The following is a 27232-nucleotide window of genomic DNA, read 5'->3' on the forward strand; positions in this document are numbered from 1 at the left end:
CTGAGAAAGTTACACAAAGTGTGATATATAGAGATAAAGAAATGAAATGAAGGAAAAAGAAGTTAAGAAGCATGGGGAATAGAATGAGAAGTTTCATACATATCTGAGCCCCAGAACCAACAATTCAAGAGAATGAAAGAAAGGCATATTTGCAGAGTTAACACCTGAGATTTTTCCTACATTTATGAAAGGAACAAATCCCCAATGAACCCTAAGCAGAGTAAATAAGAAACAAAAAGTCTGTGCTTTGAAATATCACAGTGATGCCACGGAACACCAGAGGCAATGATAAGGTCTTAAGAGCTAGAGAGGACAGTCAAATATCCACAAAAGGAACATAGTTATTAAGTAGTTAGCCAACTTCCCAAAAGGAACAATGAATGACAAAAGACAATGGAAAGAGGTTTTCAAAATGTTTAGAGAAAATCATTGTCAGTTTAGAATTCTATACCTAACTAAACCATCACATTAGAGTGAGGACAAAATAAAAACATTTCAGACAAATAAAGAACTTACTACTCACAAACCCTTATGGAAAAAAATAAAAACAACCTATCATTCAGAAAGGAGGGAATTTAACCCAGAAAGGAGGAATATGCAAGAAGTAACAACACTTGGCCTGCCTTAGTACATGTCTCTGGTTGTGTGGATAGATGGTGAAGACATGGCTGCCTCCTTTAGATGGTCCCTGGACCCACCTCTCCTTATTGGGCCCCTAGTATATACTGAGGCTTCACGTCAATTGCTATTTATCACCTTATCCCAGCCCATTATCACCAGCCTAGTTCTGTAGGCAAGAGCAGTGGCTAACAATAAAGAGCTCGTTTAATATAAACCAGGAGTGAAATCATACGGTACACTGGTAAGGACACTGAGTTCACAAAGAATTCATTGAAATGTGCTTCAGTCTTAGCTCTCCCACATCCAGCATGGCCATTTTAGGTTACTGGTAATTTTTTAAAATTTTTTAAATTTTATTTTTATGGCTGTGTCAAGTCTTAGTTGTGGCACGCGGGATCTTCTCTCAGGTGTGCAGGCTCTTCGTTGAGGCACACAGGCTTCTCTCTAGTTGTGGTGTGCGGGTTTTCTCTTCTCTAGTTGTGGCACACAGGCTCCAGAGCGCGTGGGCTCCGCAGTTTGTGGCACGCAGGCTCTCTAGTTGAGGTGCGCGAGCTCAGTAGTTGTGGTGTGCGGGCTTAGTTGCCCCGCGGCATGTGGGATCTTAGTTCCCGGACCAGGGATCGAACCCGCATCCCCTGCAGCGGAAAGTGGATTCTTTACCACTGGACCGCCAGGGAAGTCCCAGGTTAATGGAAATTTAACACTGTATAGCCTTACCTTTTTTATCTATAAAGGGATAAAAGAATTATGGCAAGGACTGAAACCCTCTTTGAAAAAAATAAAACACGTTCCCAGTGTAAGTTTTTTGAGAAGTAGGTTCAGTACCATTTCATGCGGATCACATTCATTCTCCCATTTCACTCTTAATATCCTTCACAGTCCGTTCTCATGTCACCTCTCTGGAAGATCCTACTCAACTCCCTGTCTGTCAACATCAGCAGCATGCTTCCCGCAATGCCTGAGATGAAGTTCTCTCCATCTCAGATGCTCCCTCTCTGCTCTATCCATTCAATTTCTACCCATCCATCATACTCAAGTCCTGATTCTTCCTTCAGCCCTATCCCAACAACCTGTAATCCACATGGAGCTTTTTCAGATGCAGAATCTATGAGCAACTTTTAAGCTCCTAGTATTTGCTGGTCATAAGACCAGGTGATTTCACATATGATGTACCTCATTAATCATTTTTTATCTACTGCTGCTCTGAATATCTTCACCCCGCAGCTTGGCATGTTATACACATTATCTGATTCTGCAACTGACTCGAGTTTTCCTTGTCTCTCTATCTCTTCGTTATCTGCTAAGCAAGGCCCTCAAGAAAGGTATTCATTATAATCTTACTGATGCTCTGAACTATTTGTTCAATAAATACTCTAATAGAATCTCTAGGATGTTTAAAATATACTTAATCGGGGACTTCCCTGGCGGTCCAGTGGTTAAGACTCTGGGCTTCCACTGCAGGGGGCACGCGATTCTAGCCCACGCACCTAGAGCCCGTGCTCTGCAACAAGAGAAGCCACCGCACCGCAACGAAGAGTAGCCCCTGCTCGCCGCAACTAGAGAAAGCCCGCGTGCAGCAACGAAGACCCACCACAGCCAAAAATAAAATGAATTAATGAATTAATTTAAAAAAATATTAAGAACCAGCTCCTGGCCAAGATAGACCATTTACTATCAGTAAAAATTAAAATATTTTATTAAATGAGTTGCTGTACAAAAGCCTTTAGAACGATGAGGGGCACAAAGAAAATGCCAAGTATTGAAGCCACACACACACACAAACACACACACTCAAATAAGTAAATATCATTTATTTATTTTATTTTATATTCATGTTCATATATTCATATAATATGAATATTTGTATTCATGTTTTATTCAATTCACTTTTATTTTCAGATCTAGGGTATGGGAATGACCTAACATCTTACTTCATTCTATTGCTATTTTGAACATTCACTTAAAGGCTTTGTTGTTAGGAGTACTAAAGCAAAGCTAAGATAGATTCTCGTGTTAGCATTTTCATGTAAGTAACATAATGCATACTGGAAATAGTTCACTGAAGAGGCTTTTAAAAGTATTTGGTCTGGGCTTCCCTGGTGGCGCAGTGTTTGAGAATCCACCTGCTAATGCAGGGGACACGGGTTCGAGCCCTGGTCTGGGAAGATCCCACATGCCGCGGAGCAACTAGGCCCGTGAGCCACAGCTACTGAGCCTGCGCGTCTGAAGCCTGTGCTCCACAACAAGAGAGGCCACGACAGTGAGAGGCCCGTGCACAGCGATGAAGAGTGGCCCCTGCTCACCGCAACCAGAGAAAGCCCTCGCACAGAAACGAAGACCCAACACAGCCAAAAATAAATAAATTAAAAAAAAAAAAAAGTATTTGGTCTTTATATACATTCACTTTGGGGAGCACCCCACCCTCCAACATTTCTGATGCTCTGAGATTTTGACATTTTGACTTTCCTGTTTCTTTTTAAATGTTTGTTTACCCAAACTCCATTTGCTGTGTAAAAACCACTTATTTCCAAAGCAAAGAAGCGAAAATTAAGGTCAACAACATAGAGGCTGTAGTAATTGCTAGCAAATGAACTAAAACTGGGAGCTGAATGCAACGTTAAGAATACCTGTATGTGAAACATTTAACCACAGTAAATAATTTTATGTTTCAACATTCCTATCACAAATTCATTTTTTAAATATTGAGTGTCACAGCCTTAAAAAAAAAACAACGCATCCTACTAATATTCAAAGTTGTGTCCTGTTTCCAAATATAAATTCATTTATTCCACATTTGATAATTGGGGAAAATTTCCATTAAATTCCATTTCCCATGTGAAGCATCAAAAAAGAAGAAAACATATCCGTATTAACTCAGGACAAACATTAAGCATCAAAACAACCGAAACCATCCAGGATGTTCATTTAATACAGGCACACTGAGAAGCAAAATAAACAAAACATAAACTCTACAGATATGACTGCTTACAGGACAGATATAAACAAGAGGATAAAAAAGATGACTTTTCTAGAATCTTTGATTTGAACACTGAACCACTTTTAAAGAATAGTCACAGCAACGATATCCATTTTTAATTCTATACATTTTTCTCTTGTTGCAAACGAAAACAATTTTAAACTAAAAGATCAAGCTGCCGTTGCGAAATTTATTTCCTGCATTCATACAAACCACTTCCTCTTTTGAAAAAAAAAAATTGTTTTCTAAATTGTTACAGTGAACAATTCCTTCAGATAACCAGTCAGACATTTGATATGAAGCAAATTTGGGGAAAGTCCCAAAGATATTAACATGTTTAATAAAGATGTCAACCTCGTGGTTGCAGCAAGGGCAGAGAAAAAATTTAATAGTACAATTCCTTATACGTACAATAACTAAAGTAGTCATCTTGCTAGAGAATGTTTCCCCAAATGGTAAAAAAATTTAACACTCTGCTACTCAGCTGGCTTCAGTTAGAACAGAACCAACTTTGTCCTGCCTGTGCTTCACAGAGCAGACATCCCTGATTCCAACTGAGGACAACCTCTTAAACTAGTAAATTTCATTTGTTTTTATCAAGATAATTATCAAACTGATAATCATTCAAAGTAAATTCCTTCATTCTTGCTTACCACTGACATAGATTCTTTACTAAAATTGTATTTTTCTCTTTAAAAGATTCTATTATGTAATATATGACATAAAAAGAGTGCATGCATAGTTTATTGTCATTAGAAATGTGAAGTTTTATCACATACTTCTTAGAATTCTACCTTAATTCATAAATGACTCAGAATGTCCTGTTCTACTTCATGATAGGGGCATCTATGTAGAATTTAAAAGCTAATAATGTTCAAAGCCAACTATGTTTGGAAGCCATAATATCACACAAAAAAGGAATGCAAACTCCCTAAGAAATGGATACACTGTTCTAAGGGCTCATGGTCAGCATTTTAATTTAATTTAACTTTTAAAACATTTCCTTAAATCGGGTTATACAGTAAAACTCATGATTAGGCCAAACAGGGCAACTTCTCACATTGTATAGAGAATTCTTCTGGTTAGTCAACACTCAGAACTGCAATGAATTTGAATTAAGAAGCCAAGTTAACTGTTTGACGGCAAACAACTGCCCAGAAAATGAAGACGTTAGCAGTCAAAGAATCACACAATTTAAATGAAACTAGACCTGTAAGAAAAGGAGAAATTGATGCCAGAGTTTAAAAACCATAACTTGAGCTCACTAACAATTTCTGCAGCTACTTGTAACCACGAACTGCAGTTTCTGTTAAACAATATCCTATTTTGCATTTAGAAATTATGTAAGAGCCAACAGTCACAAGGCAAGGGCGAATTAGAGAAAGGGAATTATTCATTGCCTGACATGGATGAACTCAGTTTAATGCATGCATTTAGAAAATACTGTTCTCTCTGTTCGGAAATATTAGTTCACATTCCATTCATTTTGATAACCTTTTCCTTTTTCATCCCAGCACCGCACTAGCCAGCTGCAGCATTATCAGAAAGCAGAGATTAGGCACTGCCTCTCATCCACATTTGTCTAGCATGTTATTATTCCAAAGCACAGCGACAGATAAAACCCGACTTTAAAGTGTTTGTCACCAAAATGGCATTCAAGAAGTATGTAGGGAGCACATGGGAAAATTCACCATACAGTCACTAAGTATTAGGAAGAAAACGAAAGTCAAATTCCTTCAAGTCAAGGATTGTGTGATTCCACGACGGTATCTATGCCACCACCACACCTCACCAGCACATAGGCAACAAATAATGGGTGAGGGAATGAATGGATGGGAACACTTCACAACTCAGGAATGCTGTCAACAAGTTAGATGCTTTTTGAAAATGACAATAAGGTCATGAAATCATGATTCCATTAGAATTCCCTTAAATTAAAAAATATATATATACGGTAACACATTTGGGGGCCCATGTTTAAATAGAAATAGATAGGGAACATATGTATATGTATAACTGATTCACTTTGTTATAAAGCAGAAACTAACACACCATTGTAAAGCAAGTATACTCCAATAAAGATGTTAAAAAAAAAGAAAAGAAATAGACAACTTCGGCATTTAGTTGGATGAAAAGCTATACCAAGCGGAAGCAAACTGCAAGAAAAAAATTACTAGAAACATTTTAATAAAATAAATTAATGGCTACTTAGCATTCTGATTCTTCACAAGTAACCTCCAAACTCTATAAAGCTTGAAATACTGACTCCGTTAAAAAGTAGTCTCTTGCCCACCTCTTTACACACTATACTCTACCCCCGGCCCCCCAAATCGAGAATACATCAAGAGTTTAAATGGTCCTTTGGCACCATGTCCAATCTGATGGCACTGGGCTTCTGAGAGATGGGGCCACGGAGAGCTGGGCTCTCTGTATTTCTAAGCCTGATCCTTAAAGATGTGTAACTTGGAAATGATAATATTCTGGTTGTCTAGGCTTTTTCCATCACTCAACAATATTTTAATAGCAATGATGAAAATTTTAAAATAAAAGATGACCCACATATCGATTAAAGGCATAGAAAAGGCTTTACTGGGGGTAAGTAAAGATAACTGTATTAGCATATACATACATACATATGTACACACTCACACACACACACACATATATACATACACACTCATATACGAAGTGTATAAAGAGCACCTGTATGCCAGAAAGAAGAAAATCTATTTTTAAAATGAGCTAAAGGGACTTTTCTGGCAGTACAGCAGTTAAGACTCCACGTTCCCAATGCAGGGGGCCCGGGTTCGATACCTGGTAAGGAAACTAGATCCCGCATGCCACAACTAAAGACACACCATGCCGCAACTAAAAATCACACATGCTGCAACTAAGACCTGGCACAGCCAAATAAATAAATAAATATATATATATATATTTTAATGTTGACCTTGAATGCAGTTAAATCACTGCACTTTATTTTTTCTTTCCTTTTTTTTAAAATGTTTTATTATTTTATTTTTATTTATTTTTGGCTGCGTTGCTGTGCACGGGCTTTCTTCTAGTTGCCACAAGTGGGAGCTGCAATTCGTTGTGGTGCATGGGCTTCTCATTGTGGTGGCTTCTCTTTTTGTGGAGCATGGGCTCTAGGCGCGCGGGCTTCAGTAGTTGTGGCGCACGGGCTCTAGAGCACAGGCTCAGTAGTTGTGGCACACGGGCTTAGTTGCTCCGCGGCATGTGGGATCTTCCCAGACCAGGGCTCAAACCCGTGTCCCCTGCATTGGCAGGCGGATTCTCAATGACTGTGCCAGCACGGAAGCCCCTAAATAAAATTTTTTTTCTTTAATAAAATGAGCTAAAGATTTGGGCACTTCAAAAAAGAGGTTACTCAAATGGTGGATAATGGCATACGAAAAGATGCTCAACATCATTTGTCATCAAGGAAATACAAATGCAAATTAAAACCACTACCAGAGTCCACTCCATGCTCATCAAAAAGGCTAAAATAAAAGGACTGAGAATACTGACCCTCCATGAGGGCGAGGAGCAGCTGCGGAAGGTGTGTCGGTTGGTACAGCCACTTTGTCAAAGCTCTGACAGCGCATCACGCCAAATACGCACCTGTGACCCAGGGTTCCACCGCACCTCAGGTACACACCCAAGGCGGAGAGACCATGGCCACCAACTGACATGTATAAAAATGTTCACAGGAGCTTTTATTCTTTTTTTTTCCTTAGGAGCTTTATTCTTAATTTAGTCTCAATATGGAAACAGTCCAAACATCTACCAACCTGAGAATGGATAAATTGTGGTACATCCACACAGTGGGCACCACACGGCAACACGGACCACCCCCGCATGACAAAAATATGAATCTCACAGACATCATATTGAGTTAGAGAAGTCAAACAGAAGAATATGTATTATATAATTTGTATGAAGTACAGAAATAGGCTAAACGAATATATGTCAGAGGTAAGAATAACAGTTATTATTATTATTACAATAACTTTGGGGTGGGGGGAGGGTTCCAGGGAGCCTGCTGGGGTCCTAGAAATGTTCCTTATCTGGGGTGGTGGCACACGATTTCATATATATGTAAAAACTCATTGAGCTGTCCACGTAACATGTGGCCACGTTATGGTATGTAAATTACACCTCAATAAAAACCTATTTTAAAAGGTCTATAAGGACACATACCAATGGCGAGAGTGACCACCTCTGAGGAGGGTCTGGAAGGTGGACGGCTGGACAGCAGAGAATACTTCCACCTTATCCTCAGTGCTTTAATTTTTTTACAGGAGACTCCTATATTTGAGTAAGACATAATATGGTTTGATTTTTCCATGTTCCCTTGCAGTCCTTTGACTGCTCAATATTACAAGACATAGTAAGGACTATCTTTTCCATCTCCTTAAAAAGCAGGAAAAAAGTCTGGTTTTACCTTCAACTTGAGCGTATGGGTCACGAGCCATGAGATGACCTATTCCAACCTCTATTGGTTCTTTGACATAGCCAGCTTCACTAATTTCAAATCACCACAACTCATTCCAAGTCTTCAAATCCAAAGCTTTCTGACAGTGGCATAAAAACCATTCCATTGAACTTATTTTCTTTCCCCATCGTTCTTCTAAGGCACATGGCATCCTCACAACATCCAAATATGTTCACTGGCCCAGAGGTAAAACTGTCAGTTTTTTTTTCTTATGTCTACTTTCTATGTATAAATTTACATTTAGTTAAACTGGGTGCCTCAAGGCTAACAAATACCCTCTTGTAAGCAAATGACTAAACATCTGGCCACACACTGATGCTGAACACAAAGCAAAAACGTGGACTCAAGCAGATTTAGGCAATTTGAACACAGAGCCAATCCCTCTGCGGAACATTTAACTTCCCAAAAGGAGAAGAAGAAAATCAGGCTCCTACCCAGATCCTACGCAGCTTAGAAGATGCATGCACATATAGTTCCCATGAGCTGTGTCATCAAACACAAGCGTAGTTTAGGAAAGTCCATCCTACTCATGGTGGGAGCAGCTACAATGTCTTTGTAAACACAGGCATGGCATTCCAAGTGTCGTGGGGCTGACTGCTGGAAAAAGGAGGGGGAGTGATCTTGAATACAATTGGATAATTTAATCATGGGCAGAAACTGGAGGAAAAGACATTTATATTAGATCTGAAGGCTATTAGAAGTCAAAATGGGAAATTACATTAAGTATCCATAAGAACTGAAACACTTCATCCTTTCAGCTTGATACTGACAAGAGGCTTCACTGCTGATAATGTAAAAACTGGTAAAAACTGATATAACAATCAAATCACAGTTGGTTTTGGGGAAATTATAGTGCTTCAAGTGATACTCATAAGCAAAATAACTTAAGAATAACTTAAGAATTCCAATGTTTAGACATTGCTCTATGAGCTTCAACATTTGTGATGCTAAAATCCAGTAATTTATCACATCCTTAGGGAGGAGGTAAATAGTACTTCCATAAAAATAACAAAATGACTCTCTACGTATAAGAAATAATAATACATCCTTGGAAATATTAAAATAGTTGAGGAGAGCAATTCAGTTTGGTAGTACCTTCCAAAAGTCCTAAAGCTGCAACTGGACCCAGCAATTGCACGTTCGTTAAGCTAACTACCTTGGATCTGACCTGAGGGAGGAAAATTAAAAAGTCATCCCGGAAATTTTTCAATCACAAAGGACTAGAACTCACACAGCATGTGTGGATCCCCAACCCCAAGCTGGAAATTCAGATTGATGCAGTCCTGGCCTGGTAGTGACCCCAGGTAATGCCACCTCCCTGGAGAACCCACTTTAAATGTAGGCCAGAGATGAAATTCCAAGAAACGCACATTTATAATCACACACACTCTGTTTTGAATCTCACATGTTTTTCTGCTGTGACATACTTTCTTATGTGACTGAAATATAAGGCAATGATGTTGGTATAACACAGAAGGCTTGCCAGTCTATATGCAATTTTTCACAGTAAATTAATGTTTCGAAGCAATCACAGGTAAGCCTTAGCAACGTCATGCAGATTTTAAGAAAAAGGCTAAGTACGCCTGAAACTAATATAATATTGTACGTCAATTATACTTCAATTTAAAAAAAGAAAGAAAGAAAAAGGCTAAAAATCTACAGAATTGCAACTAGTGGCTGCTTCAGTGGCTTCAAGAACTGCTACAATACTCATCCTGATGAACTACCTGGTAAAGCTACGAATGCAAAATCTGGAAAGATATTTCCACCTGTGGCAGAACGACAGATAAGTGCAGGAAGTATTTAGCCAGGATCAGATTTTTCATTTTGCTGAAAGTGAATGCTTCCAAGGACCTATATGTCTTAAGGCCCTAATACTCAGAAGGACCTACATCTTAAAGGACAAGGACTGTGATACTCAATTCAAATACTAGTTGTTTTACTAGGATTGTTGTTTTGTTGGTTCTCTGGTTACAAAGTTCTGTAAGTATTGAGTGATCTATTTCTAAGCCTATTTTCCCCTAAGTCCTGTTCATTATTTTTAGCAGCTTTTTTTGCAGAACATAAAGTTTTTCAGCAACGCATTTATGGCATTATAGAAGAAAGGACAAAAATATAGGAGGAAACAAGTCACCATAAACAAGTCAGCAGACACAACAAACTGAAGAAACAGGCCCATATAAATTGTAGATACTGAAATTAATCAAATAGAGAATATAAAGTCAGTGTGTTTAGTATGTTTAAAGAAGTAAAATATGGTACAAGGGTGTGAGAAAGCAACAAGAAAATAACAAATGACTAGATAGATTTTAAAGAGAACTATAAAGAACTTCTAGACATGAAAATGTAACAACTGAAATTAGAAACTCAATGGACATGTTAAACCACAGATTAGACACAGCTTAAGAGAGAATTACTGAAATGAAAGTTATATCTAAAGGAATTACATGGAACACAGCAGAGAAAGAGAGAGACAAAGAGATGGAAAATACAAATATAGCTTAATAGGCATGGAGGACATAGAGTAGATATTTTAACTAATGCCTTATAATCAGAGTTCCAATGGAAACAATAGAATGAGGAATAGGCAAGCATCAGAAAATTCCAATCTGGAGGTAATAAGCCCGATGAATCAAAAGGAAGGTAAAGAAAGTCACCCCTATTTTAAAGACAAAAAGACAAGAAAATAGATTTTAATAGTTACTAAAAAGAAGAGACAGATTATCTTCAAAGGATTAACAATTATACTGGCTTCTCACACACTGTGACTTGTCAACTACAAATGGGAGTCAAAAGATGGTAGCATAAGACCCTCCAGGTGCAATACAATCACCCTAGGGCTGTACACATGAGAAATCATGTTTCAAGAATGAAAGTGAAAAAAAGACAGTTCCAATCAAACAAAAACTGAGATTTTACTGGAATAAATCTCTGCTAAGGGAACTTCTAAAGGTGTCCTTTGGGAAGAAGGAATAAGACCCCAGGTACAAAAAGAAATGGTGAATAAAGAAAATAGAAAGTATACTTACAGAACTATAAAAAAAAAAAATTAATGCAGTTGAACCAAAAATATTCACAAATACATTGCAATGTTAAGAGGGAGCTGGTTTTAGTTAAAGTTGTTTGGGTGGACACTAGTAAAGACCTTAATTTTCTTTATAGTTAGGCTGAACATATATGATAAAATGTCTAGGACTTCCCTGGTGGCGCAGCGGTTAAGAATTCGCCTGCCAATGCAGGAGACACGGGTTCGAGCCCTGCTCCAGGAAGATCCCACGTGCTGCGGAGCAACTAAGCCCGTGTGCCACAACTACTGAGCCTGTGCGCTAGAGCCCATGAGACACAACTACTGAGCCCACGTGCCACAGCTACTGAAGCCTGCGTGCCTAGAGCCCGTGCTCCGCAACAAGAGAAGCCACTACAATGAGAAGCCCGCGCACCGCAACGAAGAGTAGCCCCCGCTTGCCACAACTAGAGAAAGCCCACGCACAGCAACAAAGACCCAATGCAGCCAAAAAAAAAAAAAAAAAAAAGTCTAGGTTTACCAAATAAAGCACAGAAATAGAATACATAATCTCCAAAGCAGTAGAGGAGAAAATGGAATGAGGAAAACAAAACACAATTTTCAAAAATCCAAGAAGGCAAGAAACAGAGAGTATCAGGGAAAGGGGGAAGGAAACATAGAAAAAGTGGAACAAATAGAAATAAAATGAGATGGTATACATCCATCCAAACTCTCCAGGTGAAAGGTAAAGACCATCAGACTGGATTAAAAAGAAATCCAGCTATATGCCATTTACAAAAGACACATCTAAATATGGGAACAAAGAAACATATAGACTAAAACTATGGGAAAGACTTGCCAGGCAAATGCTGACCCAAAGAAAAGGCTGGTTTATGTTGGGTAAAATAGACTTCAAGGCATAAAGCATGACTGTGGAAAGAAGATCACCACATATCAGTGAAAAATTAAATCACATTGAAGACATTACAATTCTAAACTTTATTTTTTAATAAAACAGCTTTACAATGGAAGAGCAAAATGGACAGAAAATAACAAATCTTTCATCATTATCATCGCAATAGTTAATGCAATGATCACTGGCCACTGCCATAAATGGCTTTGAGTATCTTGAACATATTATCTCAACCAACACTTGCATCAATCGTTTCCTTCTGTGTTCCCATTTTACAGACAAGCAAAGTGAGGCACAAAGAAGTGACATATCTCTATCAAAATACATTACAACAAGCAGACAAAAAATCCTTAATGATGGGAAGATGTGGGTAATCAGCAAGTTTGCTCTAATGAAAAAATGTAGAACTCTGCAACCAAGAAATGGAAAATACACATTCTTTTCAATTACTTAGAGAACATTTATAAAAACTGACCCTGTACTAGGCTATAAGACAAGTCTCAACAAACGTAAAAGTCTCAAACTCAGACTTTCTATAACCACAATGCAATTAAGTTAGAAATCATTAACAAAAAGATAAGTTTAAATACATCATACAATTGGAAATTTAAAAATATGTTTCCAAATAAATTAGTGGAGAGACTAAATAGTAAAAGAAATGAAAAATATCTGAAAATGAATAATAATAATACTACTGGGGCTTCCCTGGTGGCGCAGTGGTTGAGAGTCTGCCTGCCAATGCAGGGAACACGGGTTCGAGCCCTGGTCTGGGAAGATCCCACATGCCGCGGAGCAACTGGGCCCGTGAGCCACAATTGCTGAGCCTGCGCGTCTGGAGCCTGTGCTCTGCAACAAGAGAGGCCACGATGGTGAGAGGCCCGCGCACCGCGATGAAGAGTGGCCCCCACTTGCCACAACTGGAGAAAGCCCTCGCACAGAAACGAAGACCCAACACAGCCATAAATAAATAAATAAATAAATAAACCCAAAAAAGTTAAAAAAAAAGTATCTCTCTGAATGCCTTTAAAAATAATAATAATAATAATAATAATAATAATAATACTGCATACCAAAATTCATGGGTTGCAAATAAAACAGTACTTAAATGGGAACTTTGTTCCTTAAATGCTTATATTAGAAAAGAAGAAAAGTTGAAATGAGGAAAGCATCTGCAGAAAGAAATTTTTAAAAGGGCAATAAAATAAATCCAAAGATATTGACAGAAGAGGAAGAGGAGGAAGAAGAAGAAAAAGAAAATAAATAAAATAGAAAGTAAAAAGAAGTTCCATAAAGATAACTTCTGGTTCTTGTAAAATACTAATAAAAAATGATTTAAAAAACAGACCCTCGGGACTTCCCCAGCAGTCCAATGGTTAAGACTCTGCGCTTCTACTGAAGGGAGCATGGTTCGATACCTGGTCGGGGAACTAAGATCCCACATGCTGCACGGTGTGGCCAAAAACAAACAAACAAACAAACAAACAAATAAAAGATGAAGACCATTAACGTCCTTTAAAAAAAAAAAACAGACCCTCGGACTTCCCTGGTGGTGCAGTGGTTGGGAGTCTGCCTGCTGGTGCAGGGGACACGGGTTCAAGCCCTGGTTGGGGAAGACCCCACATGCCATGGAGCAACTAGGCCCATGCGCCACAGCTACTAAGCCTGTGCTCTGGAGCCCATGAGCCACAGCTGCTGAGCCCATGTGCCGCAACTCCTGAAGCCCGTGCGCCTAGAGCCTGTGCTCTGCAACAAAGAGAAGCCACCGCAATGAGAAGCCAGTGCACCGCAAAGAGGAGTATCCCTCACTCACCGCAGCTAGAGAAGGACCGCACGCAGCAGCAAAGACCCAACACAGCCAAAAATAAATAAATAAATAAAAATTTTAAAATGTATACATTATTAAAACAAAACAAAACAAAACAGACCCTTCCCGGGACTTTGTTGGTGGTTCAGTGGTTAAGAATCACCTTCCAATCCAGTGGACATGGGTTCGATCCCTGGTCGGGGAACTAAGATCCCACATGCCGTGGGGAACTAATCCTGCACGCCGCAACTACTGAGACTGTGCACTCTGGAGCCCACGTGCTACAACTAGAGAGAAGCCCGTGCCGCATCGAAAGATCCCTCATGCCACAACGATGATCCCGGATGCCACATTTAAGACCAAATGCAGCCAAATAAATAAATAAATAAATAAGAATTGATTAAAAAAAAAAAAAAGGCCCTCCCCCAAAAGTATAAATAAATAATATTAGGAATAAATAAGGGGGACACACAATATATGCAGCAAAAAATTAAGGTGAGAGAATATGATGGGCAACTTTTGGCCACTTAACTTGAAAACTTGGGATGAGATGGATATATTTCTAGAAAAATATAACATACCAGGATCAACCAAAGAAAAGATAATAAAGGAATTGGATCAGTAGTTAGAAACTCTCCCACAATAAAGTATTACAAAACATTTAAGGAACAGTTAATTTTATCTTACATATATTATCCAGAAAGTAAAGGGCAACACTCCAAAACTAAAAAGAAGTAAAGCAAAAGCTAGAACAGCCAAGAAAGAAAAATTACAGGTCAATTTCAGTGACTATAGATGCAAAATCTTAAAATGTTAACAAAATAAATTCAGCTCTGTCTAAAAAAAAATACATCATAACCTAGTTATATTAGTCCCAGGAACGCTAATTTGGTTCAATACAAGAAAATTTAATAATGTAATCTACCTGTTAATGGATTAAAGGAAGCAGAAAAGGTATTTGATGATGTTCAATATTAAGTCAAGCTTTAAAAAAAAACTTCTTGGGGTTTCCCTGGTGGCGCAGTGGTTGAGAATCTGCCTGCCAATGCAGGGGACACGGGTTCGAGCCCTGGTCTGGGAGGATCCCACATGCCGCGGAGCAACTAGGCCCGTGAGCCACAACTACCGAGCCTGCGCGTCTGGAGCCTGTGCTCCGCAACAAGAGAGGCCACGATAGTGAGAGGCCCGCGTACCGCGATGAAGAGTGGCCCCCGCTTGCCGCAACTAGAGAAAGCCCTCGCACAGAAACGAAGACCCAACACAGCCAAAAATAAATAAATAAATAAATAAATAAAATTTTTAAAAAACTTCTTGGCAAAATAGAAAAAGAAGGGAAGTCCCTTAGCCCAATAAAGGGTATATTATAATCATGCTTAATGGGGAAACATTTGAAGCACTCTCTTTATAATCTAGAACGAGATAAGGAAGTCCACAATAACTGCTACTGCCAGCATAACAGAGGTCATAACCAGCAGAGCAAGATAAGAGAAATAAATAAAAGACATAAAGATTGAAAAAGAAGAAATAAGACTGTATTATTTGCTGGTGTTATGACTGTCTCTACGGAAAACCCCAAAATAGAAATAAAAAGAGAGTTTAGCAAGCATCTGGCTCTAAAATTAATATATAAAAGTTATGTGCTCTATAGTCCACATGAATTAAGTAAAAAACATAATATCAAATGAAAAACAGTCAAGTCACAAGAAAAGAAATGAAAGTATGATTTTGTTTCTATAAAGGTGAAAAGGGCGCAAAATTATGAAATAAACTCTTTGGAGGTACAGACACCTACGGTAAAGCTATGAAGAAGCGAGGAGGTGATTAACACCAAATTAAGGATAAAGTTTACCTCTAGGGTGAAGAGAAGGATGAAGTTAGGAAGGGAGACTTGAAAGGCAACAATAAGATTTTTATTTCTTAAGACAGGTTGTGGATTAGCAGCTGTTCCCTTTGTTACTATTCTTTACACTGTACATGTGTAGTATACATAATCTTTTTTAAAGAAAAGGCTCTGAGGGAGTTCCCTGGCAGTCCTAGTGGTTAGGACTCCGTGCGTCCACTTCAGGGGGCACGGGTTCGATCCCTGGTCAGGGAACTAAGATCTCGCAAGCCACGCGGCGCGGCCAAAAAAAAAAAAAGCTTTGTTTAGAGACCAGGAAGGAATGGTGGAGGCTCTGAAAGGTATTTTATTAACCGTAGTTGGATGTTTTAATATTTTTCTCCCACTTCATTTGGTTGTATTTTCAGGTATTTCTACAATGAGCAAGGATAGATAGCTTTTTTTCTAAGAAATGGCCATAATAGTAATGCCTTTTAAAAAGTCTTTCAATAAATAAAAATCACTCCAATTTTACATTTAGGGTAATAAAATATTTGCTACAGAATGCATACCTTTGTGCCAGGCAGGCTTCTGGGACACATATACTGATTTTACCTCCTTTAACCCCAAATGTTTTTTAGATAAACTTTGGGTCAATCTATTTTAATGGAATAACATATTAAATACTTTGGGGAATTAATATTTTATGAGAACTTATAACAAATTTATGTTAACTTTACCAGCAAATTAATATATCTTTTGGTAAAGTAAATATCTCCACTCAAGATCAAATATAGACATTAAGAATGTGTTTTCTAATATATTAGATAATTTTAGAGGAAGGCATACTAATATATACCTAGGCTTTAAGCAAGGAATTTGGCAGAATTGGGCAATAAATAACTAATTCACACTATTTTCTGAGCAAATTCAATTCCAAATAATCTGGCAAAAGTGAAAGAAATCTACAAAAATGCAGGGTTTTCCCCCATGTAAAGCATGAGTCTGTGAATGCCAAAATAGCTCTGGGCAGTCACGAATGAATACTGTTATTAACAGCCTAGTTTTGTTTACACTAATCTTGATGACTTTTATAAAAAGAAACTTTAACTTCCAGGGAAAAAACACAGAGGGAACCACAGGAAGACACAGTACAAGCTTTATAATAATATTCCTAATTGCCAATCCAAGTCCATTTCGGGAAAAGCTTTCGGGAGGACTCTCCAATGCAAGCCTTCAAGTACAACCTGTTAGCAACCTGAATGAATCCATTAGAACACAGGCCACTCGTGTGAATCTCTTTATCTTTTTAACAGAAGCACCGTAAGCGGCCGAGCTCTTCCAGATGGCACTGGACAGTCTGCTCCAGCTTTTAAGAGGCTGACTTTTTCTTTGAAAAGCCATTAAGAGAGAACCACAGCCTGCGGAAACCACCCCCTAAGGTATGTTCATGGTCTAAGTCTCCGTGTTATCATCCTGATGACTAAATAAATCAACAAACTGCTCAAATCATAACACCGAAGATTCCCCAAATTTTAGATTCTCTCCCTGACACCCCACCGCCAACATCCCTCCGTTGACACAACACGAAAATGATCCCAAGTAAAGTGGCCTTTTGTGGTTGCAGCAGAAAGGAGAACTTGGGGACCAGCAGTCTGGGAGGATACGTGATGAACATTAAAAAGGGAAATGAAAGAAAGACCCTCACTTTCACCTTACCTTTTCAACATCTGCTTTTGTAACATTTATGTCAGCATCCATTTTCTCAAAGTACTGCTGGGCTCGGTCAGCCTCTTTGCAATCCCGCTCAAAACGTCTTTTACTCTAAAAGCAGAGGAAGATGGTGGCGGGGAAAGTAATTTTTAATGAAACCATGAGATTCTTATGAGAAGATGTAATTTTATCGACATCCGCCCCGCCCCCCACCACCCCGAAAGCTTTCTTCTCCAAACTGATTTGTTCCGTGTCATCATTTCAGGAAGTTATTTTAAAATCCACATTTATTTCCATCCAAACTGTCTAATCTTTGTTCTTTCCATATGATTTTTAGAGAAAGACTCTGCTTGAACTCTTTTGGGCTTAACATTTTACTTTCAGTAATGATTTCTAGAAACCAGTTAAATTCAAATTATAAAAATCTCTAAAGATAATAAATAGTGTCTCTGTTTTGTACTTACTGGTTGATTCAAGCTTAAGTTAAATTCAAACGAGAAAATCTAGAAAGACGTTTCTTGAGCGGTTGGGTTTTCACTTACTGATTCTAGTTGCTTCCAGCAAGTCTCTATGTGCTGCTGTGCCTTCCGTCCGTCGTGAAAGTGCTGGAGGGGGGAACACACCCATAATTAGTACCCCCTCTTTCTCATATTAACACTTGAGAAAAGAAAAATTCATCCACTTCAATGATATTTAAATATTGAATATCTAGCATGTGCATGCCAGAGAAATTTAAGAGTTAAAAAATAAACGGGAAATGAAAACAGTAATAGTCAAGAGTTCACTTTCATACACCACTTGTAAAAATGACAGGAATGCTTTATTAAGACGGCAATCACTTTGATCTTTATTTTTAATTGCTTTGAGATGTAATTCATATACCAAAAGATTCACCCATTGGCATTGTTCAATTCAATGGGTTTTAGTATAGTCACAAAATAGGCAACCCTCACCAGTCAATTTTAGAACATTTTTATTACCCCAAAAAGAAACGCCGTACCTCTTAGCTGTCACCCGCCATTCTCCCCAGCCCTAGGCAACCACCACACCACTTCCTGTCTGTATAGATTTGCTTATTCTGGAAGTTTCATATGAATGGAATCGTACAATATGATGTCTTTTGTGACTGACATCATGCCTTCATTATTTCATAATGTTCACTTAGCCTAATGTTTTCAAGGTTTATCCACGTGATCACATGTATCAGTACTTTATTCCTTTTTATTGTGGCATGATATTTCTTTGGATGACTATACCACATCTTGTTGGTCCATTCACCAGCTAATGGGCATTTGGTTGTTCCCAGTTCGGGGCTATTATGAATAATGCAGCTGCAAACATTTGTATAAGTTTTGTGTGGATAGATGTTTCCATTACTTAGATTTTCTTAAAACTTAAAATCCACCTCCCTGCCATCTGCAAAGGCCCTGAGGCAGGTATGTGCTTGGTGTTGACCATCAAGCACACCAGAGGGCCAGACCAAAGTGAGCCTCAAGAATATGAGGAGGTGGGGTCAGAGAAGAAAGGGGCAGCCTGTGCACGGTCTCGTAGGCTTTTTGTATGAATGAGCGGGGGATCTGTAGATGCCGTAAAGGAAGGTTCCAGGTGGGAGTCTCTCTCCAACCCTGGAAATGATGGAGACTTGGACCATGCGGTAGCAGTGCAGGTGGTGACAGAGGCTCAGATTCTGGGTGTCCTTTGATCAGGAAAACCACTAGGATTTGCTGGCGAATCAGATCAGATGTGGGCTGTGAGATACGGAGGGGTCCGAGTGATTCCAAGGTTGTTCAGACTTGCATGGACTACGTGACAGAAGCCCTTGCCCTCTGGTTCCGTTAGATTTGCCACGGAGAGGGTTCTGGCATATCAGAGGGCGTGAATTTCCATCTGCAGCTTTCCCTCGCTAGGATGCCAGGGGCTGGCCAGGTCCTTTGACCAAAGGCCACAGCTCCGGTCAGGCAGCGCCCCTGCAGCTGATCTCTGAAGTTCCTACAAGGCTGCCTTGCCCTTTGAGACCCAGGGCCACGGCAGCTCCCCACCGTGATTAGCCTGGGGGTACCGCTCCATCCCTTACTGCTTTTCCTGAGCCCCTTCCACAAGTGGTAAATGCTCCTTTTAATAAATGGCCTTCCCTCAATGACTAGGCTTGAATGTGCTGTCTGTTTTCTGGCCGCCGAGGTAAGCACGGCTGGGAGGGGTGTGCAGTAGAGAAGGCACGGTGAAAGGGGGACAGGCACGGAGAGGTCCCCTTGGTACAGCCTCAAAGCCTTTTCTCTCAGTCGTCAGCGCCTATGGCTTAGCCGAGTCACAAAAGGTAGCTGACTCCTGGGAGGCCAGGGAGGAGGAGACAAAATCAGATTTTTTTTTTTTTTTTTAAGAACAGTGTTCCTTTATAAGGGAATGTTTTCTTGTCTCTCTTCTGAGGTCAAGTTTCACCATTTTAAGCGCCTCTTGACAGCAAGGTTTATCCATCTAGCAATTTTTTGGTCTAGAGGAGCCCCGTGGGGCTTCATTTTTCAAGTCTCATAATAGACACAGGGATAGGACCGAAAAGAGATGGAGTTGAAGGTAGGAATAAACAAGCAAGAGAGGATCGGGCTTCGTGAGGAGTAAGGTAAGCTGAGAGCAGAGTTAGGGAGCTTTGGAGGAAGTACAGGTTTTCTGAATGCCACATATATCGTTTTAAAGACGGCTCAGGAGGGAGATCAAGGCTCAGCTGTGCCCCTCGGCCCTGAGAGTCCCTCGTCATTGTCCCAAACAGTCCAGAGGACCGGCCCCATTTCCTAAGCTGGTCCCCTGCAGCTTTTCTGCAGTTTGCAGAAAAGATACTTCCATTCCCTCAAATCTTACTTCGAGATTCAAAGACAGACACAAAAAGAAAAAGAAAACCTAGGCACCCAATTCAGAGCTGGGCTCTAAGCTTCCGCTCCAACTCGACAGCAACTCTGAAATGAATGTTTTCACAAAACGAAAGCTCCCTCACAGCCAGGGCCGTCCTGATGGAGAGGAAACGCACACAAAGAACATGGAGAAGTGACGGACACGGCACAGGAAAGGTGGAATGGGCTTTACTAGCAAAGGAATCTTCTCTGAAGACAATAGTGTTCCAAAAAAGGTCATGTTTTTGGAAGCACGAGGGATGATTTTTATTGAAAATCTACTACATAGTAAACTCTCTTGTCACTTCTTCATTCCAAGGTTCAAAAATAAATATGAATTTATTTTTCAAGCACGGTGTGGACCTTGCTTGACGTTACTGGTGAGCTTTTTGCCAGGAAGGACTCCTGTCACGACACACCCCATGACACCACAATTCGGTGGGACCAAAACAATGATCTGAGAACTACACCTGTGATTGCATTCCATGTAGCTTAAGAAAAAAAAATCGAGGTGTCACTGATTTTCCTTCCAGTCTTTCTTGCCTAGTATGTGTTCCTCCAAAATGGATTTGCCTGCAACACACAAAAACAACCTTGTGCTGCCTGACCCCTTAGGAAACTAACGGATGGAACAAAAGCCCTCCTGACAGTCCTGAGTATCCCATGACCTAAATAGCGGCGGTCCTTGGTAGCCAGCTCCATCTTCCCTCCTTTAATCGGAAAAGCTATCTTAACAGTTACAAAGTTAAACAAACCAACCAGCTTGCCAGATGTGTTTGTTGTTTACTAACAAACAATGGTCAAACATTTCTTCTCTGGGCAGATAGCAAGTGTGGATCTAAAAAGTGTGTCTCCAAGCCCTAAATAAAGAGGAATTGTTCTCTAGAAAAAGATAATAAGCACTTCTTTTGGAGCCACGGGGTGAAGTCATCACAGCTCTTTTCTCCTGTCAGAGAAGAGACAGGAAATGCCATCTCTAGAGACCCAGAAAAATGCTCTTTGCTTTCTCCTGTAATAAGATGCTTTAGTTTCTCTTCAAACATAATAATAGACCTTTTAAAAATGCCTGATGGTATCTGGGGTGACAGCTGAACTTACTTTCATTTCAACTTTTTGGTTGAACCTTAAAAATATACAGGTAAAATCTATACAAATAAAATCAGCCCTGAAAAATTTTTTAGAAATTTCCTGGGGGCCAGGGGTAGCTGAGATAAAAAATCACAGGGAACCTAAAATAGGCAAACATTAACTTAAAGCAAAATGACAATGACAGGGACTTCCCCGGTGGCGCAGTGGTTAAGAATCCTCCTGCCAATACAGGGGACACGGGTTTGATCCCTGGTCCAGGAAGATCCCACATGCCTCGGAGCAACTAAGCCCGTGCGCCACAACTACTGAAGCCTGCACTCTAGAGCCCAACTACTGAGCCCAAGTGCAGCCAAAAATAAATAAATAAAATAAATAAATTAAAAAAAAAAAAAGACAATGACAAAGCTTCCAAGGAGATTTTACTGCACTGCAAGAAATCATACTTAGGCTGGATAAACAAACAGTGAGAATGTTTATTATTCACACATTACAGTTAGGTACAACAGCCGCTCCTTTTACTATATATATATAATATATCATTAATTTTTAAAACTACATTTAAAAAAGCAAAATATGGCATTGATGTGAGAACAGCCACTTCAAAAATAGAAAAAAGTGGAAAAAAAATAAAAAGAATAAACACTCAACTAAGGACAGTCAGCCATCTGGAATTTTAAATAAAACTCAGATTCCACAGATGAAAACAAAGGAACACAAAAACTTGAAAAGGCCAAGAGAAAAGGAGCTTCCAGAAAATACGTCTGTGACAAATATTAGAATTTCCTCAAAACCTACAGTGTGGTGGGTTTGAATGCTAGCAGCTTCTAAGCCTGACTCAGGATTAATTAACGTAGCAATAAATCTGTGTGTGTAGATCTTTATGTGGACCGTGTAGGAAAACTGTGAAGCATCTTCAGACCTGCTCAAGGGAGCATTCCGTCACTTCACTGAAGTCCCAAACCATAAACCCAGAAACGTTCCTGACAGGAGTTGCATTCTGCTTTTCTTCAGTAAGGCCTGTTTCCCCCAAATTCATTTATAATAAAAATATCTTCTCAATGAACTTGTTTAAAGCTCCTAAAAATGCCTGCCTCCCCGTGCCATGTTTTCAGTTATTTAACTTCCCCCGTAACACTGACCATCCAGGCACTGGGCAGCACCCCCCACCTCTACCCTCCCCAGTCCAGGTCCAGGTCCAGCAGCCCCGGCCAAGTTTCCTTCATCCCCTCTCCAGCTGCTCCCCTACGCCACCGACCCTCTTATTCTCAGGCTGGCTTTTACTCCCCAGAACTCTCCCCACAACCACACTTTTTTTTTCCCTTGGCTTTGCCATGCAGCTTGTGGGATCTTAGTTCCCCGACCAGGGACCCAACCCCAGGCCTCGGCAGTGCGAGCACTGAGTCCTAACCACTGGACCGCCAGGGAATTCCCCACATCCACACTTTTTACCTAGACTCCAGTAGTCTTTTTTAAACTGTTCTTCAAAACAATCCCTTCTTTCACATCCCTTAAAGTTCTAATTCCTCTGAAGAATCCCAATTAACTCAGGATGAAAGGATCTTCAAATGATCAGTATTAAGCAGCAAATGACTCAGATTCCTCACTTGATCTCTTCCAAGGGTATGAAACTGTTCTTCCAAACCAAAACAAGGAAAATCGCCCTTAATAAGGACTTTAGATAGAGTTCGAGGTTGATGGGTGAAACGTCTGGGACAGTAATCCTTCCTTGGGCTGAAAGATCTTAAAATCTAACTCAAATCATTCACTCGACAGGTGTTAATTCCACACCCACATGTGCAGGGTGTCGCTTTACTTGCGAATAAAACAAAGCCCCTTTCCTAGTGAAACAGTGGACACAGCAGTAAGAGAAAGAGGGTAAGGAACTCAAGAGGAATGGGTGTGGGTGCAGGCAGCATTTAGATAGGGCGGTCTGGGAGGACGCTTGAGCAGAGACTTGAATAAAGTGTAGGAGTGAAATTGCAAAGTTCTCGGAAACACCCTTCCAAGCAGCAGGAACAGTTAATGCAGATGCTTTGAAGTGGGAAAGGGCTTGGCGTGTCCAAGGAACAGCTAGAAGCCAGTGCAATTAGACTGAGAGGAAGGATAAGGCAGAAGAAGGCGGCAAGGGCTAGACCGTGGACAGCCTCCCAAGCCACATGAGCACAATGGAAAGCTACTGGAAATTTTAAGAAGGGAAGGGACATTGTCTGATTTGCACTATCACAAGGTTGCGCTGGCTGCTGCGTGGAGAATGGACTGAATGGGGGCAGGAGGTGCAAGGGGACCAGGCAGGAGGATGGGGACCACCTGCCTAAGGATGAGCTGGTGGTGGAGACGGAGATGGGGAGCTGGACCACGGACCATGGGGCAAGCCTGGAAGCAGAGATGAATTAAAAATAAAAGGCTTAGGACAGTCCTCCAGATGAGAGATGATGAGAGACTGGATGTGGTGAGAAGTGTTTGGATTCAGAACAATTACTGAAGGGGGAGCTGACAGGACTTGACACTAGACAGAAGATGGGGCATAAGGGAAAAGTAAGTCCTGGGTGCCCCACGTTTTTGGCCAGAACAACTGGGTTAAAAAGGACTGCCATTCACAGATGGCAGGAATTGCAGATTGGAATGGGGCATGATAAAGGATAAACTTTGGGGAATCCAAAGTTTGTTTTGGACAGGTTGACAGGGCCACCGCATTGCACAACTCTGGGGCATCCTTCACCCTGTTGCCGGGCTCCAGGGCCTCTGCTGACAGCGGTGCGGACATGGGTGATGGGTGATGCTATATCAGACATCTAAGGGGAGATGACTGGATATAGGAGAGTCAGGTGAGACACACCACAGTAGTCAAGAAATTCTCACACTTTTTGGAAGAGAAAGAAGGTCTCATTCTAACTTACAAGGGGGAAATACAAAACCCAAAGTCTCATTTCAAATCCAAGAAATCAAGGACAGAATTTAAGGATCCTGATAATTAAGTATGTTACCCCATAAATGAGAAAATAAAATTTTTTTGGTTCACCAGGCCAGTGGTGTTGCAGTGACAGAACCACAGTGGGGACAGGGTGTTATTTAATTGAATGCCGCTATCACATGTTCTTTGAAAACAAAGAGAACAGAACAAAACAAAATACACCTAGACATACATTAAACCAGGGGCTATTAGTGGGTGTTGTATAAGCGTGACATGCAGAAGACCAACAACTTTTATAGGGTTTCCCGCATTTTGATTTATTTAAATAAATGCAGTAACATCAGTAAGGAAGAACAGCTCTTTAGACCCACTGCTCCTTTTCCAGATCATGAAATCTAAAATCTGTCTTGCTTTTCTGTGTTTTCTTCCTACAGGTTCTGGCTTTATAGCAGATTATCCACAGTTGAATCTCAATAGAACTGAATAAATCAAAAACAGATTTGTAATTAGCTTGGTCATATAGATAAGCTCCTTTTACTTTTTGCTTTCCTTCATGCTAAGTTTTGTCTCTTTGCTGTCATCTCTTATAAAAACATGTTCTAGGGAGTGCCCTGGTGGTCCAGTGGTTAGGATTCAGCACTTTCACTGCTGTGGCCCAGGTCAGGGAACTGAGATCCCACAAGCTGCATGGCATAGAGCAGCCGAAGAACAAACCAACCAACAAAGACCAACCAAAAAACCAAAACATGTTCTAAACATACTAGAGTCAGTCTGGGCTGCAGAACTGCCTTATAGGAAATTAAGCCTCTTCATAAGTTTCATAAATACGACATAGCCAATACCTAAACTTTTTAATGTGTGGCTTTTATTTTATTTATTTATTTTAAAAATTTATTTATTTATTTATGGCTGAGTTGGGTCTTTGTTGCCGTGCGCGGGCTTTCTCTAGTTGCGGCGAGCTGGGGCTACTCTTCGTTGCAGTGAGCGGGCTCTAGAGCGCGGGCTCAGTAGTTGTGGCACTCGGGCTCAGTAGCTGTGGCACATGGGCTTAGTTGCTCCGCGGCACGTGGGATCTTCCTGGACCAGGGCTCGAACTCGTGTCCCCTGCACTGGCAGGCAGATTCTTAACCGCTGTGTAAATGTGTGGCTTTTAGTATCCATTTTTTTTTTTAATTTTATTTATTTATTTATTTATTTATTTATTTATTTATTTATTTATTTATGGCTGTGTTGGGTCTTCGTTTCTGTGCGAGGGCTTTCTCCAGCTGCGGTGAGGAGGGGCCACTCTTCATCGCGGTGCGCGGGCCTCTCGCTATCGCGGCCTCTTATTGCGGAGCACAGGCTCCAGACGCGCAGGCTCAGTAGCTGTGGCTCATGGGCCTAGTTGCTCCGCGGCATGTGGGATCTTCCCAGACCAGGGCTCGAACCCGTGTCCCCTGCATTGGCAGGCAGATTCTCAACCACTGCGCCACCAGGGAAGCCCTAGTATCCATTTTTAAACATTTCCAAAACCTTGGGGGAAAATTTCATATTGTCAATTCTCTGTAATGTGGGGTCTTGCAAGCATTATCTGAGATTTATAAAAATTTTAGTGAGTCACTGAAGGTATAATTATTTCCTCCAGAACTCTTCAGATAACCATTGCCAAAAAAGTGATTCTGCTCCTGGCCAACATTTTGTAATCAAGTGTTCTTTCCACCTGCCAGGAGAAACGTAGTTGGAGGTTCCAGTAAATGTTGGCTGGAAATTCCTCATTCCCCTCCTGGAGCCTTAAATCTCCATAAATCCCTCATATGTGGTTAGTGGTGACCACTGCAGATAACCCTACCCAGACTCAAAGGTTGGAGCTGAATCTCTCTCTCTAAAATTCTTTAATAACTTGATTCAGAGTGCAAAAATTGCTAGTAAGAGCATATTTATAATAGTTCTTTCAGAGGAATCTATCTGATAGCAACTCTGAATTACCCACATCTCAGATAAGCCAATTCACACCCAAGTTGGTCCTTTCAGCAACTTGGGAATCTCATCTTTTCTTCTTTTAAAGACCATCAATCTCATAAATGGCCAAAGTTGAACCAAGAACCATGAATCTGGTCTGCTTTGACCTCATATTCTCATTTCTGGGAATTTAGCTTGGAGAAATAACCCCCACCCCCCACACAAAGAAAACAGCTACAAAAGTAAAGAATTCACGGCAGTATTATTTATATAACTAACTAACTAAATAAATAAATAAATAATCAGAAACCACTAATAACCTATGATCAAACAGTAATTAGTTAAGTGAATTATGTGTTAGAATAATACATAGCCACTAAAATTCTAATTATGAAAACTATATAGTTTCATGTAGAAACATATAAAGTGTTTATGATATTGAATGGGGAATAAAGAAAAACAAATTATACCTATACTAGGACTAATACCCTTAAATATTATATGTATATTATATCCATATATAGAGGATATCAATACTTCTCTATATAAATAACTATCTATATATCTATAAATGACATCCAGAAGGAAACTTGGAAAAATGATTTTGATTGATAAGAATTGTGAGTTTTTGTTCTTTAATTCAGAGTTTTAGTAACATTCTTTAAAAACTTTGGTAACTAATCAATGAATCACAGCAACTCCCCTTAAAAAGGGAAAGTAAATAAAAGAAACAGACGTTCTTATTGTATGTGGTCAGCTTAAAGAGATGATGAATCTTGTACTTCCTGTAAGTTTATAAAAATCTAGGAAAATCAGGCAAGTATAAAATGTCTAAACTTTACACATTAAAACTAATCATGTTGTCTTAGAAAGAACTGTTGATTTTCCACTTATTTCTATCCATTATCATTGAACACCAGTAAATCCCAGACATTGTCACAGGATCAGATGCATTGATAATTTATGTTTGAGAATAAAAGACTGAAGGCAAAACAAAGGAACGGTCACTGTGTGCTCTGACTTATATTCACCCCAAGGACTGGCCACTGAGTCCATCACCTCTAAAGAG

General features: G+C 40.0%; 1 protein-coding gene across 13 annotated transcripts in view; it reads right to left on the reverse strand.

Annotated features, from left to right (window-relative positions):
* The window catches only part of FNBP1 (formin binding protein 1), a 144354-nt gene that overhangs the window by 44978 nt on the left and 72144 nt on the right, over positions 1-27232 (reverse strand). For all 13 annotated transcript variants that reach the window (XM_082400781.1, XM_082400777.1, XM_082400787.1 and 10 more), the window contains 2 exons: positions 17889-17951; positions 17353-17457 (listed from right to left, as the gene is read on the reverse strand). In XM_082400781.1, the coding sequence (XP_082256907.1) occupies positions 17353-17457; positions 17889-17951 (168 nt within the window). The remainder of the gene's footprint in view (positions 1-17352; positions 17458-17888; positions 17952-27232) is intronic.

The sequence above is a fragment of the Balaenoptera borealis genome (assembly GCF_965194805.1).
Source record: "Balaenoptera borealis genome assembly, chromosome: 8".
NCBI classification, from domain to species: Eukaryota; Metazoa; Chordata; class Mammalia; order Artiodactyla; family Balaenopteridae; genus Balaenoptera; species Balaenoptera borealis.